The sequence below is a fragment of the Sebastes umbrosus genome, chromosome 17 (assembly GCF_015220745.1).
Source record: "Sebastes umbrosus isolate fSebUmb1 chromosome 17, fSebUmb1.pri, whole genome shotgun sequence".
Lineage (NCBI taxonomy): Eukaryota > Metazoa > Chordata > Actinopteri > Perciformes > Sebastidae > Sebastes > Sebastes umbrosus.
Window position 1 is genome coordinate 21,019,361 of NC_051285.1, and position 17,759 is coordinate 21,037,119.

General features: G+C 41.8%; 1 protein-coding gene and 1 long non-coding RNA gene across 15 annotated transcripts in view; one reads left to right on the plus strand and one right to left on the minus strand.

Annotated features, from left to right (window-relative positions):
- acaca (acetyl-CoA carboxylase alpha) overlaps positions 1–17,759 on the minus strand; it is a 45,924-nt gene that overhangs the window by 25,145 nt on the left and 3,020 nt on the right. For 11 of the 14 annotated variants that reach the window (XM_037748046.1, XM_037748044.1, XM_037748043.1 and 8 more), the window contains exons 3-28: positions 16,573–16,705; positions 16,219–16,357; positions 15,929–16,038; positions 15,750–15,831; positions 15,570–15,668; positions 14,630–14,736; positions 14,408–14,518; positions 13,988–14,197; positions 13,698–13,868; positions 12,083–12,244; positions 11,767–11,930; positions 11,527–11,677; positions 9,842–9,945; positions 9,509–9,736; positions 9,171–9,321; positions 8,927–9,061; positions 7,512–7,658; positions 7,238–7,426; positions 5,960–6,060; positions 5,630–5,718; positions 5,320–5,444; positions 5,115–5,228; positions 2,628–2,741; positions 2,397–2,486; positions 2,167–2,285; positions 376–399 (exon numbers count right to left, since the gene is read on the minus strand). In XM_037748046.1, coding sequence (XP_037603974.1) covers positions 376–399; positions 2,167–2,285; positions 2,397–2,486; positions 2,628–2,741; positions 5,115–5,228; positions 5,320–5,444; positions 5,630–5,718; positions 5,960–6,060; positions 7,238–7,426; positions 7,512–7,658; positions 8,927–9,061; positions 9,171–9,321; positions 9,509–9,736; positions 9,842–9,945; positions 11,527–11,677; positions 11,767–11,930; positions 12,083–12,244; positions 13,698–13,868; positions 13,988–14,197; positions 14,408–14,518; positions 14,630–14,736; positions 15,570–15,668; positions 15,750–15,831; positions 15,929–16,038; positions 16,219–16,357; positions 16,573–16,705 — 3,369 coding nt within the window. The remainder of the gene's footprint in view (positions 1–375; positions 400–2,166; positions 2,286–2,396; positions 2,487–2,627; positions 2,742–5,114; positions 5,229–5,319; positions 5,445–5,629; positions 5,719–5,959; positions 6,061–7,237; positions 7,427–7,511; positions 7,659–8,926; positions 9,062–9,170; positions 9,322–9,508; positions 9,737–9,841; positions 9,946–11,526; positions 11,678–11,766; positions 11,931–12,082; positions 12,245–13,697; positions 13,869–13,987; positions 14,198–14,407; positions 14,519–14,629; positions 14,737–15,569; positions 15,669–15,749; positions 15,832–15,928; positions 16,039–16,218; positions 16,358–16,572; positions 16,706–17,759) is intronic. The other 3 variants (XM_037748055.1, XM_037748049.1, XM_037748052.1) reach the window with 1 other exon arrangement.
- The window catches only part of LOC119475402, a 33,511-nt gene continuing 32,760 nt past the window's right edge, over positions 17,009–17,759 (plus strand). The window contains exon 1 of the long non-coding RNA XR_005203788.1: positions 17,009–17,020. This is a non-coding gene — a long non-coding RNA (uncharacterized LOC119475402). The remainder of the gene's footprint in view (positions 17,021–17,759) is intronic.

Here is a 17,759-nt window from a genome sequence, read left to right on the forward strand (position 1 = left end):
TTGAATTATCTTACACCACTTTATATCCCAAGATATTCCAAATCTCAACTATATTGAAGTACACACACAATAGTTTGGAATATAACACTCTTTCACAAAGACACAAACACACAGACTCAACAAAATGCTTGACACAGAGGCTGAATGCCAAGGGCCATGCTGTTGTCAGCAAGATTAAGAATCATTGTGTTTCTCAATCAGACGAAATTCCAGTTGCTAAATCTGTTTCATTTGGAGATTTTTTAAAAAGTTGCACAACTTAACAATTTGTTGACTTTATCACCAGATGAATTAATTGTATCATGAATTACTGCTTTGACCATGCAGCTAGCTAGTCACTATTAGTCTATGCAATGAAAGGAATGTTTACAATACCTGTTTAGAGTGGGGATGTTCCCTCTGCAATCAAACAACATTGATTACAACGTGGTTAGTTGCAGGCATCAGGAGAGGGAGACAGTCAAAGGTGTAGCAATGTGTGTGTGTGTGCCCCTTTAACATCATGAATTTGCACTGATCAATATTATGGCTGACCCGAATGCTTCGAAGCTTTGACTGTTGCCATGGTAATCAACCTCCAAATCATTATTCAAATGCTTTTTTTTTTATGTAATAATGTATAAATCCTCAAATAGCCCATGAAATAAGGAATAATCCCACAACATTATTCATTATTCATATTAAACATGAATAATTATTTTAGACAGATATCACTATTTGTTGTGTGTAGAGGTGCGTACAGTAGTGCGGCTGCGGCACTGTCATTGAAATGGGGGCGATGGAGACAGACAGATAAACATGTCAGCCTGCTGCGTTTGAATATTTCTCATCGAAGCCCCAAAAATGGTGTCCGGGACAGCCCTAATCAATATCTAAATGAATCCAATGAATGTAAAAATGGAGGATAAAGTGAATATACACACATAAACACACATTTCACTTCCTGACTGCTCCCTTTACAACATGCATTATGAGATCCTAAAGGCACTCCTTGTCCTGAGGTATACCCCCTGAACAAAGACGGTGATTCATTTCACACACACTCATGCTGTCTTTAGTTCACAGTGATGAGATAAACATCAAGGTTAATTCAGACACAAGGGTGACCAGACGTCCTGAAAAATTCGGGACAGTCCACGAACTTGTACAGTAGTGCCACGAGTTGATAAACAAATACGCATAGGAGGAGTCGGGAGGGAAATACCCATGGATCATTGCTGCCTTACGAGATCCAAACAAAGCGTTTTGCAAAGTCTGCAAGTAAGAATACTGCCATTCATATTACTACTGTTCATTGACACTGAGTTTAATGTACTGGAGGCCACGCCCATCCCCAACTGTCCCGAATTTCACCCATTCTCATCTGGTCACCCTATCACACACATACAATTACAAGCATGCAATCAAATGTGCGTATGAAAAACGATTGGACTGCGAAGCGATAACAAGCAAAATACACCGGAACACACTCACAGGCAGACAACCCGGACACGATCACACACGTGGGATGCAACAGAAAAAATGCCACAGTACTACTTAGAGTTTGTCTATTCGGATTCTTAAGTTTAAGCACCCTGGTGTTTTGCCAGGACTTAACAAAGAAGAGGGACTGACATGAGACTCTTGGAAGTTGGAAGCCTTTTTTGCTCACACATTTGTTGACAAACCAAGAAAAGTATTTTTTCAAAATACCTTCTTTTGCACATGAGGAGCATTATTTACATGGAGAACAACGATGAACAATGAACATGTAGCTGGGAAGGTGGGAGGGGAACCGTGGCACCATGGATGACATCAGATTGTGAAGTAAACTGATTTTAAAAGTAACTTATTTATCATCAGCACCTTCGATATTTACCTTATAGTAATAGGCATTGGAGTGTTATGTTTTGTGTAACCACAGCACACCTCCACCTATGCTACAAACACGTAGACAATTGAATAACACAGTGGTCTGTGAGGCAGGAGATACAAATATAGAAGGAGCCACCGAATGATGCTGATAATTCTGAGGAAGAAGGCAGTGCGATGACCAAATAAATGCTCTTTCCACTGATGTAAAATTCAATATCCATCCCTTTCCATAGTGCCGTTTAAGGGGGGGGGAGCAATGGGAAAGGTGATGCACAGCATGTGAGCATTGCGGGAATTTTGTGTGCGTGATACCTGTTGGGGTGCGAGGTGGGAAGCATGAACTGGAACTCCACTATACACGTGTTGTCCCTCAGCTGCCGATGCTGAACGCTGTTGAGCTCATAGGCGATGTAGGCTCTGCGGACATACACCTGCGGTTGTTAGAGATAAGAAAATATTAGTTTGATAATGATGTGAATCGCCTGCATTTTAACATTCGATCAAATGAAGTAAAAGGTTAAAATAGAGATTATTCCTCTCACCTCAAGGGCAGCCATCCTGACTACCTGATTACTGTGGTAGAAGAAGTTGGGCAGAACGTCAAAGATGGACGTTTCTGACAGGATCAGTTTCTAGAAACAAAAACAAAAAAAGGAAAATAAGTCATCTTTAACACTTTCTCACATTTTAAGAGCATTAGATAAATCCAGTGGGTGACATCGTCCACGTCTTATATACAGTCTATGGATAAACCCAACTCCTTTATTGCTTACCTGCAGGTTCTCGATGCAGAATTGGTGTCCGTACATATCAATGGCAGAGAGGAAGATGGACTCCACCTGGTTGTGTCGGAGCTCGTAAGAGGGGAGGTGGGAGGCTATCAACACCTGGGTAGAAAGGATGAATGGAATACTGTCAACTCATTTATTTATTATTAAACGATTAGTTATTATAGCACACTTTTCCCTTCGTAGTTTGTAAAAGTGTCCGTCTCTTTACAGTTCTCTTTGCTATTTATTCTAATTTTTCACCCATAAAAATGAAAAAGAGTAGATAGCGAAACTCTCACCGGAGATCATGGATAAAAACTTTGGTCTAATGTTGAAAAGTAGATGTTCAATAACACAGGTTTCCTACGTATTTTCCATTTCAAAATTCCATACTTTTCCAGACTCAAATTTCTAGTCTTCTTGATAGATTTTTAAAACCATATTTGACTTTGTGACTTTGTGACTCGGGGAGGATACTGTGACAAGATTTTACACAAAGTTTGCATCCAGCTCTCTTTTTCCCCATCTGGAATTGTTAACCAACCAGGCTTTATATTTGGGATTGTCAAGCCAGCCTTCAGAAAACTTGCCTTTACCCATTGTGGCTGTTCATTCCCTACACAGAAAGATGGTTGATGTTCCACTGTCAAACATCTTGCACCTTGCAGGAAATGATCAGGCCTGGCACATGCAATTCTGCTGATCTAGGTGAAAAACAATTATGCCACCTCTCCATTAGCAACAAGGACAGAAATCCATCCTGGGCCTTTGAGATGGCGTTTTATGTGAGCGCGAGCTGAAGAATTTGGGGCAGTAATTTTAACACTAATATAGTTGTTGTGGTATAAAGAGAATCTGATGATGCTGAAGACCTTCAAGACTCTTCGTAGTGGATGACACCTCCTCAGATTGTATAAGCACGTCTTAAAGTAGCAGTAGGCACTATATTTTTGGCATCATTGGGCAAAAATGCCGTTATAACCTTTCAGCATATTGTAATTCAAGTGCTCTGAGAGATAACTAGACTTCTGCACCTCCTCATGGCTCTGTTTTCAGGCTTTAATAAATCTAGCCGGTGACGGGAGACTTTGGCCAATCACAGGGCATTTCAGAGTTCCTACTGAGCGTTCCTATTGGCTGTGTTCCGGCTGGTGGGGGTGCTTGGTATTTCCTCAACTGATCTCAACATGGCTGCCGGGTCACATACTTTCTCATTTTACAGCTAAACAGTACACTACAATGTTCCTGAAAACATTTGAGGAGAGAAATATTTTGCTATTTTGCTCATGATGAATAGTTGGCCCACATTTCACCTCCCTTGCCATAGTGCAGTTGCCTAGTTCGCCTATATGCCGGCCCTGGCTGCTTGTATGATCAATTTATTTTTTAGAAATTCTGAATATTATATTTTAGAAAACAGAATAGGTGCAACAGTCTGGAAACATAAGTTTTTTTCCATACTCTCTTTTCTTCCATACTTATCCAGGCCTGGAAATGACTAAAATCTAATTATTTTCCATACTGCGTAGGAACCCTGACAACATCCCTACCTAATGCATCTCTGCAAACACGGGTAACCCTTCAGATGGGTTTAGTTTGAGCCTATCCATATTTATAATACATTTGACCTTACCTAATAATATTCATAACTTTAACCAAATAGTCAATCCCTACATTTGATGTTAGTAAAAAGGGCAAATATGAATGTGAACTGGTGGGGATGCGACGCTGTAATCTTATGTAGCTCCACTTTGTTATGGGAGCTCATGACAGTATTTTTCATGAAAATCCCACATAAAGCAGCTTTAACCGCTTCAAAAGGATGTACAGACCGTTTCAATGGAATTGCATTGCTAGGCAACAGCTTGGGGCCATGTTTACTTCCTGTTAGCTTCTGTCATTCACAAACGCTGCGTACGAAATCGCATACTATGCACTACATACCCAATAGGTGTCATTCAAAATACTTTTGTGTGAATAAACAATAGTATGTATCTTTTCGGACGCGCTGAGCTGCAATTTATGTCGTCACTTTCTGAGAGCCTCCTTGCCGGTTGGAGACATGTAACCATGGTAACCGGTGCCAACCTCATGTGACCACAACGACATCTGTGAGAATCAAAGTCTGAACTAATTTAAAAACTATATTACCCCTAGCAAAGTGAAATCTTATACTTACACTTAAATTGCTTTAATAGCTTTAATGGTGTTACAGAGCTGTCCGTCAATGTCTGTCATCACTACCGCATTGCATCGTGGGATATTTGTGTGGCCGTAGTGTCTAGCGTTGCAAATTGTAATATTTCACCAGAAATAGTATGTAATCTGCGTACTATTGGTTTCATCCTAAGGTTTCGGACATACTAAACAATCTCACATACTGTTTTAGCGTACTAATTTAGCATGTTAGTATGGAATTGCAAGGAGAAATAAACTGGGACACATTTTTTAAATAAATTTGTTAACAAAAATTCAAAATCCCCATCTGACCTGCCGGGCACGCAGCGCCACCTTGGCGTTGGTCGTCTTGCTGAGCTGGGTGAGTTCAGTCAAGATAGCCATCAGTTCGTCCGTCAGCGTGGGATCACGGCCACACAGCTGATCCTAGACACAGGAGGTGATAACGTTACATAACATCACCGACTGGATGTCTTACAACTCTTTAGTTCCTACTCAAGCAAGGACGGACACTTACAATGAGCATAGTAACCAGCAGGTTCTTCTTGGTGACTTGAGCGTGGGAGAAGATGTAGTTGAGCACGTTGGCCATGTCGCCTTTGTTTTCCTCACGCAGTGCGAACACACATTTGTCATAGTGTCCTGTCAAGAGGTGTAAGAGCTTTGATAAATACAGCACGAGGGAATCAAAGTAAAACAAATGGTGAGGTGTTTATTGTGAAAGAGCTCCACCAAGTGGACAGAATGATCTCTCGCATGTGGCAACATGTCACCACAATGAACCCTTGAAACCAATTATTAAGTGTGTTGATGGTGCTGTCCCTCACCATTCTGAAACTGGATCTCTACTTTCAGGTACTGTCTGAGCAAGTCCATCACCACCGCCTTCATGTGACCTCTGATGCCACTGCGATACCTGTTGGAGACAAACACAGTCTGGTCAGACACAAAGAAAAACGCAGCATTACAAATAAGATCATGTCATGCAGCAAATTATGGTATGAGCCTTCTGAAGTTTACCAGGGAGGTTGTTCCAGACCAATTATGTTCAACAAGCTGGTCTGTGCAATCTGCCACTTTGGGTCATAGGCTGTACTGTAAATCCAAGTGATCAATGTGTTATATAGAGATAGATAGATAGAAAGTATCATACTCACTTCTGCACAAGCTGAACGATGCTTTGTGTGTTCATAAAGAAGACCTCTCTCTCGGATTTCTTGTTAAGAGTAGCAGCATGACTGTCCAGGATGTTTGCAATCTGGAAAGATCAACAATATAAGAAGTTAATCCGGCAGTGCAAGGCTATAATAGTTTTGAATTTTTATTTTATTTTAGTTTTGACTTTTCAATTTCATTTTGTTAGGGCCAGGCATAATGTCTCTGAAGCATGTAGCTACATATACATATAAAATACATGGTTGGAGAACTGTTTAGGAATGGTCATAATGTTTCATGTTTGATCTTCACACTATATTTGTGAAGCAATTGCGGTGTAGCGCCATCTCCTGGAATGTCAAGTCCGTTCAATATCTGTGGTTCAATGTCACGAGAGTTGAAGGAAATTCATGCCGTCTCCTTTTATTGGTTGTGATATACAGTATTATAACTGGAAAAACTAGAACTGAAACTACTATTACTATAATAACTTTGCAGCAGTGGAGACTTAACTGATGACCCCCCTCAGTTAGCTTTCTCCCGTTATATCAAGAGGTCCTAACTGGGTGTGAAATGTGTGAATAAACTAGAGATGAGTATCATTAGAGTTGTGTGATAACACCCTTTCACTACAGCTCACATCAGTGTACTAGCCTTTCTTTGCTCTTCATAAATTCTGCATGTTTTAACAGTAATAAAATAAATAAATAAATAATAATAAAAAGTGTTTAAATAATCCAGCAACTTGTTGTAAGACAAAATTATTTTCTCATTACATTTCACATCGAGAAACTCTGAGTGAATCCAATTATATGTGTAAACACGATTCCTTATGCACACACAGACAGAGACAGTACTTGCATTCTGCTTACCCTTTTGCAGATATGCAAATATATTTTGAAATGATTCGTTTGCACAAGAAACTGTACAAAAAGTCATGAGGAGGAGTGTTTTTCTGGCTGACTGGAAAATTACTGTGCACTATGGTTGAGAAATCCCACTGCCAAACTAACACAACTTTTAGAAGAAAATCAATCACTGTGGAAACCAATACAACCCAATTATTATAACGGGCTTTTACTGCTGTTTTGTAGATGATCTAATGTGGCAGCATTAGAAATGTGATATTTATCTATACATAACTAATTACTCTGTTCTCTGGGGGGTTACCGTGGAAACCAAACATTATTATTTAGTGCTCAACAGGAGTTTTACTGTTATCGGCGAGGTACGTTTAAGAAGAATTCTGTGGGCGTAGTAAGCGTGGTGTGTTGGGGCACCTGCTGGCTGGGAAACTGGCAGAGCACGGAGGTGATGTTGCTGGCATACTGAGCCATCTCCTTCTTGATGCACTTCTCCACAGCGGGGGGGATGCGGCCCGACACGCTGGTCATGATGTCCTGAAGCTCCAGCAGCGGCAAAGAGGGATCGCGCATTGTTTTCATCAACCTCTCCACGCACTCTTTCAACTAGGACAGACACAAGGGGCAGATATTTAAAAGGAACTGCTTATAGTTGATGTTGCCGTGTACCCGGGTGTGTATGAATTCTTACTTTAGTGCTGAAGAAAGGCTCGGGAAGACAGTAGCCGTTCATTATGTGAACAAGGTGATCCAGTGTGTTGTGGAAGACTCTGTGTAGCTTCTCCCCTCTCAGAGCTACTGCTTGGATAATAGGCAGGGGCCCGGTGTGCAGCTCTGCCTGTAAGACAAATACTTAGAATTATGCACATTTTACAACATTGTTGTGCATATGCTGGTGCTCATGGTGTAGTCTAGAAGGAAGTAGTGTGCATACTTTGAAATAAACAAGGTATTCTGTCTAAATGCAAGTTGAAGAAAACAATATCCTGAATAATGTTTGTACAAAAAAGTAGTCCAACATGTGTAGTTCACACTTTGTTCTTCTGTGGGCATTACTTTCTAACCAGTAGTGACATTTACCAGAACTGGGCTCCTTCTCTACCGCTAAGTCTGCCTCACTGTTTATGCAGACACCCGTTTCCTTGAGGTAATTGAGCCTTCATCTTCGTTGGCAGCCTCAATTTCCTGCCTCATTGATGTTTGGACTTCATAACATACACAAAAATGCACACACCCAAACAACTGATATATAGGCTAAGAGTAAGTAGAGTGCATCTTGTGTGTATGAAGATGTAGACCCCTGCCATTATGACAGCCTGTTACTTTTCATAATAGAAAGAGCTGAAAGCTAAACTGTATGGCCTAACTTGAAATGCAAACTTGAACTAAACAAAGAAATATTAGTAATGTTATAGTCCATTTAGCTGGTCCCACTCAGAGTGAAATTGATACTTTTGGTTCGTTTTCTATTTAGTCTGGTACGGTTTCAGAGTGCACAAATTAAAGCAGACGAAGTTAAAAATTAATTAGCTGAGAGGTGTGTACAAAGTAGTGAAGGTATCTTTTAGGTATAAGGTAGAGCTGCCACTTCTATGCAGGGAATCGCGGACTTTGACATATTGCTGTCAACGTTTTTCGGCACTGCTCTACTGTGCGTTCGAATCCCTTCTCCTCCAGTTTATCCCCAATGACTTGATAGACGTCACTATTTTTGTGGACTTTATTTAACATATTCCGTGTGTTGCCTTTGGCCCGGATGTCGAGCAAACATCAGACTTCTGCGGAAGTACAGGTCCATCCTCTCTCACTCATGTTAACCTGTCATTTACTTATGGTCATCTCAACAAATGCCGGCACAGGCAGCCTTCATTTTGGTTCTCTTGGACCACTTTTCGCAAGCGGTCTCGAACCAGTTGTTTTGGTCCGAACCAAAGTACGATTACTGTGTTCGCAACTGCCCAAATGAACCGTACCAGAGTTTGATTAAAACGGAATAACGTTGGCTTGTGAAAGCGCCCTTACATAGTATTTTGTAGCAGGCATATGAGAATTCCTACCTAGCATACAGTACACCTGCGTAGATTACATTAGTCAGACACACGGTACCTGTTGCACTCTGCTTGGGTCGTCCAGTTGCAGCTTGGCTATGACACAGCCAGGCTCCAGTGCTGCTCCAGCCCTCTTCACATAGTGAATGCAACCAGACTCTGCAGCTGTCAATGTCATTACCATCTTCATCACCTGGAATTTACAAGTACAAAGATTATATCTGTACAACTCAAACAAAACTAAAGTGAAAATTTTTAACTGATTCCATCTTTCTTGTGGACAACATACAAACATACTGTACCTCTATTTCAGCGTAGCACTGGCCAGAAAACACATGTCCGCCATCCTCGACTGTGTACTGGATCAGTTTTCCTGCTGAAGGAGATCGCAGCAGCGAAGGGTCGTTCTCCCTTTCAAAAACGCAGGTCTTGTTCCCAATTGTGATGCGATACCTGCAGGGGGAAAAAAAAAGATACTTTGTCTCAACAGAAATCAGAAGTCTTAAGTGCATCAAGTAGTTTCTGTAAAGTTGTTAACGGAGTCAAGATATTTCCATGCAACTATTTAGCAAATTAAAACATGTGTTTCATTTCATTATCTTTTCATTCAATGTCATTCTAAAGCTTCGTCGCCTCTTACCTGTCCACCTCTTCTTTCATGTACGTAGTGTAGCTGCTTCCATCATAAGACATCAAAAGACCTCCATCGCTGAGCCGATGGACGTCCACTTCAGCGGAGGAGTGGTTCATGATGACCACGTAGGAGTTGGGACACTGGCGCGTCACTGTCAGGACGTACTTAGTGCCTTCGTAGATCAGTTCCACATCCACAGTGTTGAGTAGTGTGTGTGCTGGCAGCACCTGGCCCCTGGTCGGAGAGTAAAGAGCGTCTCATATTTTCTATTCTATTTTCTTTTTCCGGTAGTATCTACTGCTTGGAATGGATTAATATGACATGCCATATGTTTTTTACCTTTCCAGAGAATGCAGAAAGTTGGACACACTGTTCCTTAGATTGACATCTGCCACATGAAGAGCCCCACTCACAATTCCCAGCATGGTATCTGGACGCTCCGCCTGCACACAACATACACTCATTACTTCTTAGCCAGGGAAAAAGCTTCAAGTCAAAAGCTTTGACGTTTTAGTTTGGCTCACGTCCAGTGGCGGCTGGTGGAATTGTTTCTAGGTAGGGCTGTGCCACATCCAATCAATTTCAGCAAACATCCCGGTATGATTTAATGCAAAAAAAGTGAGGGTATCAAATACACATTACTACTTTTCAGTTAAATAACCAACAATTATTTTATTCCAACAGGAGCAGTAAAGAATGCTTAGAAAAACATAACAGTACAATATGTACTCAGTGGTGGAAAGTAACTAAGTACATTTACTCAAGTACAATTTTGAGGTACTTGTACTTTACTTGAATATTTCCATGTTGTGATACTTTCTACTTCTACTCCACTATATTGTACTTTTTACTACACTACATTGATTTAATAACTTCACTTACTTTACAGATTCAGATTATTAATACAAAATAAAATCAACGAATACATGATGTATTATTATAGATTAACAGTAGAACATGAAACAGGTAACGTGAAAGAAATCATGTTTCTCTGTGTCCTCCGGTTTCCTCCGGTGCTCCTAACGGCATCTGCTGCCTAGCAACCGTCTATGAGAGCCGGCTGTCAATCACTCCGAACTACGACCAAACGGTCAAACTAGACAGCGCTGATCAAATATGAATACATTTTCTGTTACGTTAATGACTATTTCTCGCCTCAGATGTCTTCAGAATCATCTTGTAGTTCACGGTTTAGCTGTAAAATGAGAAAGTTTGTGACGCCGCCGCTTTTGTGAAATCTGGTGAAGGAACGCCGAGTTCTGGTCACATGACCGGAGCACAGCCAATAGGAATGCTCTCTCTCAATGTACTGACCTGTGATTGGTCAAAGTCTCCCGTCACAGGCTAGACGTTCTAAAGCTTGACGTCATCAGTAGCTGCTTCGGGCGATAAAATAATCGCCCATCTCGTATCAGATTTGAGGACGCTGATTGGCTAAATTTAATGTCAATCGTTCAGAGCTTGAATCAGCTATTGGCTAAGCTGCTGCGTAGACCCGCCTGCCCGGGGCAATTTTTTCAGTCGCCCCAGAGCTGAACTTCAGAAATACAGAGAGGAGGAGGAGAGACAGGGGACGTGCAGGAAAACCATATATTTTGCACAGATGATTTTCTATCATATTTTACACATATTACTGGGTGCATTCCATATTTTAAACACAAATATCGACAATTTGTATAATTTATTATTATTAGTAGTAGTGGTAATGGTTTTTTTTGTGTGTGGCTGTCTGGCTCAGGGGGGTTGGCGCCCTAGCGCCCTATATTGACCAGCCGCCACTGCCCACGTCCCATTCGCTAACATGGAGGGGGCGGGATTAATGACCTATACTGCAGCCAGCCACCAGGAGGCGATCGAGATGTTTCGGCTTCATTTTTGGGGAGCCGTCATGTCAGCAATCTTTATATACAGTCTATGGTCTCAACACTTAGACGTAGTGTGGTTTCAGCACGGACATTATAACATGGGTCAGTATATCAAACACATCTTTTCTCATTATAGTTTTCCATAATATCTCTACATACCTGCATCTTCTCTGAGATGAGCCTGTCCAGCCAGCCTGTGTCGATGGTGTTGTGCTGAAAGCTTTCAGTCTCCAGCAGCTTAATGAGGTATTCCACTGTGGTCCTGAAGTCTCCTCTGATAGACAGCTCCTTCAGAGCCACCACCATGTTGCTAGAAAGAGATTAAAACGTAACCAAATATGTCAACGATAAAAACCTCTGATTGGACAAATGTTTTTTTTTTATTTTCTGTGTACTCACGAGATGGCTTCTTCCCGATTCTCTCCCCAAGAGAAACAGTGTCCAAACTGTGAGTCGGCGAACTCGTGCAGCCCTCCAGCCGCTGCGACGCTGAAGTAGCCCCACACGTTCTTATTGCTGCGGAAATTCAGCTCTTGCACTGTTCCCGAGCTCGGCTTGAAACCCTGCAATCGCACCACATTTCACCTTCTCATGAACTGAACCAGCTTATTTGACATTAAGAGAATGGTAACATCCAGACGTAACAACAATAGCCTTTATTTATGGTACAACAGCATTACAATTATTTTGTGTACCGAGACGCAGTGAGGCTTACCTCATCGGGGTTTTCACTGGTGATACGTGCTGCAATGACGTGACCCCGTGGGGAGGGGGCTGTCGACAGACCCTCAAAGTCAATGGGAGAGTCTCCCCAGGGCTGGACCCCGTAAAGCATCCTGATGTCTTTGATCCTTTGAAGAGGAATACCCATAGCAATCTGACAGAAGATAGATGTATTAGTAGGGGGATGAGAAAATATCGAGTATCACAATATTCTGTTTTATGATACTGTATTGATTCACCAAAACACTATTGATTTTTAATTAATAGTTTACAAGCAAAGATTAATTAGTCAATACTTTATTTTATTTCCAAAGAAATGTTCCCTCTCAGTGTATGTGCCCTCTCAAAGTAGTGCTATGATGTTGGATGTTACAGGGACTGTGATAAATGCAAATACAGATCCTACTGTTCGGATTGCATAAGAAAGTCAACTTTTTTTTCTCTGATTTTATGCATATGGTGGGGTTGTTCTTTATACTATGACAGTTTCCCTAAAATTAGATTAAAAAAACCCCCGCAATATATCACCTTTACAGACATGCCCACGTTATGATACTTGCATGCAGTTTGGGGCAAAAACCATGCAGTTTTTTTGAGTGCAGTTCAAATGTGTTATTTTAACCTATTCTAAAATGGTGTATTTTAATATTTCTGCATACTGGAGTCCCTAAACAGTCTTGGAATTACATAAATTGGGTATCACTGTAAAGCTGAGACTCTTGTGGATCCAATGAGTCCCATTGTATTCATGTATAATGATGTTGGTCCTCACAGTAGCTAATTCACATAGTGTTAGTTCTGTTTTTACTCAGATGTTATACATATGGCGGTGTGTTCTTTATACTATGACAGTTTTCCTAAAATTATATTTGAAAAAATTGCAATATATCACCTTGCTTAGAGTCTTTCAATATATTGCAATATATTGAATCGTTACCCCTGTATCGTGATACGTATTGTTTTGCCAGATTCTTGCCAATGCACAGCTAGGTATCAGTACAAAATATGTTTATGCATACGTACATAGATATATAGAACTGGCTCACAGGCCCTGAACCAAAAATGTAAACAACACATTATAGCACATAATATAGACTTTGATTGTATTATCTTTGAATGAACCACATAAGTTGTCCCCTGCGTGCTTTCTGACAGTTGTCAACATCATGTTCTCTAGACAACCGATAAGCACCATCTTTCTTACAAATAGTGAGTCCTGTTGCCTGGAAAAAAAAAAGATCCTCATCCTTTGTGCCAGAGTCAGTGTGTCACTCCCTCAGTAACATCCAATCAGCTTGGCTACAAAGCTTTCCCAGCAACACTGCCCTTCAGCTTGACTGCCGCTGACCTATTTACACACGATCCTAAACACTGCTGAACACATCACGTGATGAGTGCTGCTACAACCACTAGATCTACCACACGGGTTCCTGCCTCCTTCTTTTGCAGTCCGTTGTCATGGAGACAGGGGGCCCCGTCTAGTGCAAAGCGTTGAAGCGTGCTAACTTTGTCTGCTGCAGGACGGTCCCAGACTCAAACTGTACAGTATGTGATGTAAAGTGTGCTCTTTGTAACACTGAAGGGTGGGGTGTCTGGGTGGGACTGACCTGCAGTTGGGCAGCAGGCAAGTTGACGTCAGCCACCATCTCAGTACAGGGGTGCTCCACCTGTAGACGAGGGTTGAGCTCCAGGAAGTAGAAGCTGCCGTCCTGGCTGTACAGGTACTCCACTGTACCTGCACTGACGTAGCCCACCATCTTAGCCAGCTTCACCGCACACTGAGGAGGGAAAACAACTCAGGTTCAAATGTGTTAAATAAATCTGAATTTACTTAGTTGGTGTGAGATCTCCATTTATCATCTATATACTAGTACAAACAATGCTAGATGGGTTGTACCCTTTCCATATCCTCAAACACATCAGAAGTGGCGATGGTAGCGGGAGCCTCCTCTATAATTTTCTGGTGCCGTCGCTGCACAGAACAGTCTCTACCAAACAGGGATATGGCATTGCCATATTGATCGGCCAAGATCTGGACCTCCAGGTGGCGGGCGTGCTTGGCGAGCTGCATGACGAAAATAGGCGATCCTGGAACTTCTGCCTGGACCTGGAGAACCAAAGAGAAAGTAAATCCCCTGCAGCCAAAAAATGCCCAAACATCCTGTTCTAAATGTCCGTACTTTTTCCCGCACTTTGGTGCAGCCACATTTTCCCATTTGGATCTCTAAAGTGGCTTCAGACCTTATTCTATAATGTGTTACGTCCTGCATGGTGTTTCAAATTGAAAGCTGGATTTTTAGCCTGAGTTTCCACGTACCTGTCTGAAGAGATTGGGGAAATCATCAGCAGAGTTGACTTTACGGATGCCTTTTCCTCCGCCTCCCTCCGAGGCCTTCACCATGACGGGGTAGCCGACCTTCTCTGAAGCCTGGAAAGCGACGGAAATATACAGCTTTCAAGCACGCATGCACAGTATACTGCAGCACACATGCAACATTCATTTGGCATTATGAACCTTCAGTTAAAATTAAATGATTACCTTCATGCCATCCTCCACATCCTGGATGCAGCCAAGCTCGTACACGTCAGTCGGAACATTGACGATTTTCTTCTTTTGGTGGTTTTCCGACCATTCTACTGTCAGGCCTGAGAAAACAAACGAATTGATAACATATTCAGCATACAAGCAAACACCCACTACACAGAGATGGGACCAAGTCATTGTTTTCATTTGTTTTTCACAAGTAAGTCTCAAGTCTTTGTACTCATTCCCAAGTCCTAACCTTTGAGTTTCGAGTCCTAAACAAGTCATAATGCGCTCTTGAGCCAATGTAACAACAGAGTAACTGGCGCCAACTGGCGCTCAATAACGTAACATTAGTTCTTCTCCTGCAAATTGATTGGATGCTGTCGGATTGGTACAAACATAGTGGATCTGGGGAATTAAGTGTAATATAATCAAATGTAAATCCCGAGATTATTCACAAAAATAAAGAGTCCAGAGTTCAACCAAAAAAAAAAAGAAGCTTTTCAAGGATTCAGCAATAAACAACAAAAGATAGTTTGTTCAGTTCACTTTTTACCCCCAAGAATAAATCATCCTCCTAAAACATTCCATAAAGGATCTCTCGAAAAGTAAATAAAGCCAACATCTCCGACGCTTGAGTTACCTCCAGTACCGGGCAGTTGATCGTCTTCATGCACACACTTTTTAAATAACATACTTTTTTAATCTTTGGGCTTTGAGGAAGATATCACGTATTTTCAAGTCAAAAGACTCAAGTCCAAGTGAAGTCACGAGTCACTGGTGTTAAAGTCCAAGTCAAGATGCAAGTCTTTTTTATTTTTTTCAAGTCGAGTCTAAAGCCATCAAATTTGTGACTCAAGTCCACACCCCTGTTACTACATGAAGTTTAAATCTGATCCTAAACAGCCTTAACAAAAGACTATGTTTGGACCCGACACAAACTGCACCCTACCTTCGCCGCTCCAGGGAAGGGTTGGAATGCCAGCTGTCTGAGCCACGATAGACGAGGCGATCTTGTCTCCCAGAGCCCACATAGCTTGACTTGGGGGACCTGAAAAAAAAAGCATTTTAATTGAGTGGACTGATAATGTGAAGGGTCAAAGGGATGGACAACGTAAGAAGCTTCTCTTACCCATGAAAGCAATGCCATTCTTGTGAAGCAGCTCTGGTAGTTTGGGGTTCTCGGAGGCATGACCCCATCCAGCCCACACTGCCTGTAAGAACCGAGAGAATGACAACGAGTATTCAATCAATGATACAAGTGTTAATTGCTGTGGGAAAACTATAGATATATTAAGTGTGAGGTCGTACCTGAACAGGTATGCGTTTAGCAATGTCCAGAATGAGCTCGACATTGGCGTAGTTGTTGTTATTAGTTCCTCCTGGCACCGGCACGTAATGATCTGCCATTTTGATGTACTCTGAGAAAGACAGAATCACATAAAAACCTCTTTGTTTTCCCCATCTTGCTGCAGTCACATCTACAAAATCCCTCTCACTGGGTGCCAGTGCACTGTCTTCTGAATTAGCTAAGGTGTTTGGATGCACTGCAAAAGAGCTGAGGGTGGTGTTTTGCCATGATATATCAAACTAAAGCTCACCTGCGTTGGCCTTCAGGTCCTCCGGGGTCACCATCACAACAAAGCGGATTGCCCTTTCATTGCGAAACATCTCGTAGGCCCAGCGGCGGATAGAGCGCATGCATTTGACCGCTGCAATGCCATTGTTGGCGATGAGCACCTGGAGAAGCAAAAATAGTTTAGTTATCAATGTTGATTTGCACACATAAGTTAAAATACTTCACTAGTAATGGCTGATCTAATCTTGTCACAGATAGTAAATTACATTTCGTGGGGCTGTGTGATGCAGAAACACACAATTTGTTCTGTTTTAGAGTTCTTCACTGGTTTGTTTTTCATCATTAAAGAAGTCGTGCTAAATAAAAAAATCATCACCTTCTCGATGACCTTGTTGCCGCCGAAGCGGGTGACGAACTCAGCAGGAGAAGCCACGGTGAAGTCCCTCTGGAGATCAATACGCCGCCGGTCTCTGCCCTGCTTCACCAGGTGCAGCCCTGACATGCTCGGCCTGTTTTAAGAAATACAAGGAATGCATGAGACAGCCATTCATATGACACCTCCAGTTTCGGAAAGAACAGTGTGTTATGTAGCTATAATAACAAGCAGATAACTCATTTTTTTCCAGTGTGCAAAACACAAGACAAGAATTTCGATATTAAACTTCCAGGGGGAAACTGTTGTGCGAGTGTTTCGCACAACAGTTTATGTGTTTTTAAAGCAGCTGTGCTTTAAAAACAGTTTATGTTTATAGCCCAGAAGATAAAAAAGTCACTGATATCACCTCATATTGATAAGAAGCTGACTGGTCTAAGGAGCAGAGGATGTGACTACTGTCTCTTATCTTAAATTGTATAGCTTGTGGGTGAGTTACAGCTTAATCAATCAGAACATGTACTTATGATGAATGATAGGAATGATTTGGGAAAGTGTTAGAAAAGCAAAAATAAAGGGTCAAACAATATCTTTACGAAGCTTACAGTATAACCACAGAGAGAGCAGAACATATTCTGCATAGCAGGACACTTTACAGTCCTCAAATATGTTTACATTGTGCTTTGGCAGAGCTCTTTAAATCAAGCTCCACCCCAAGGGGAACCATAGGGGGAGTGGGTAGTACAGGGGGAGGGACATATATGACAATCAGCTGGAGGGTGTGGCTGCACTATGTGGCCTGATACTGCATTATTATTGCATAACTGTAGGGGTTACTGACAAGAGGCAAATGAGCCCCTTCTCTACTGAATGGAGGCCCTGATTTCAATCCAGCTGTGGAGCTGCTAGAGTTCGCTCTGTCCTATGAGAGAGACAATTATAGGGGGGGTGTAGGAGGCGGACACCCCCATCCAGTATTTCCAGTTCTAAAATAGCTGTTCCAAGTTCTTTCAGCTAAAGCCCCACTTCTCTCGTCCCTGTTTGTCCCCGTGAAACTGATCAGACAAAACCAGACTGGGCAAAGCAATGACCTCCATGTCTTGTGTACAGCAGATAATGTGATTCTAAAATGTGCAAGCTGCAAGCAAAATCAAACTTTCCTGACAATATTTACAAACCAAATTTACAGA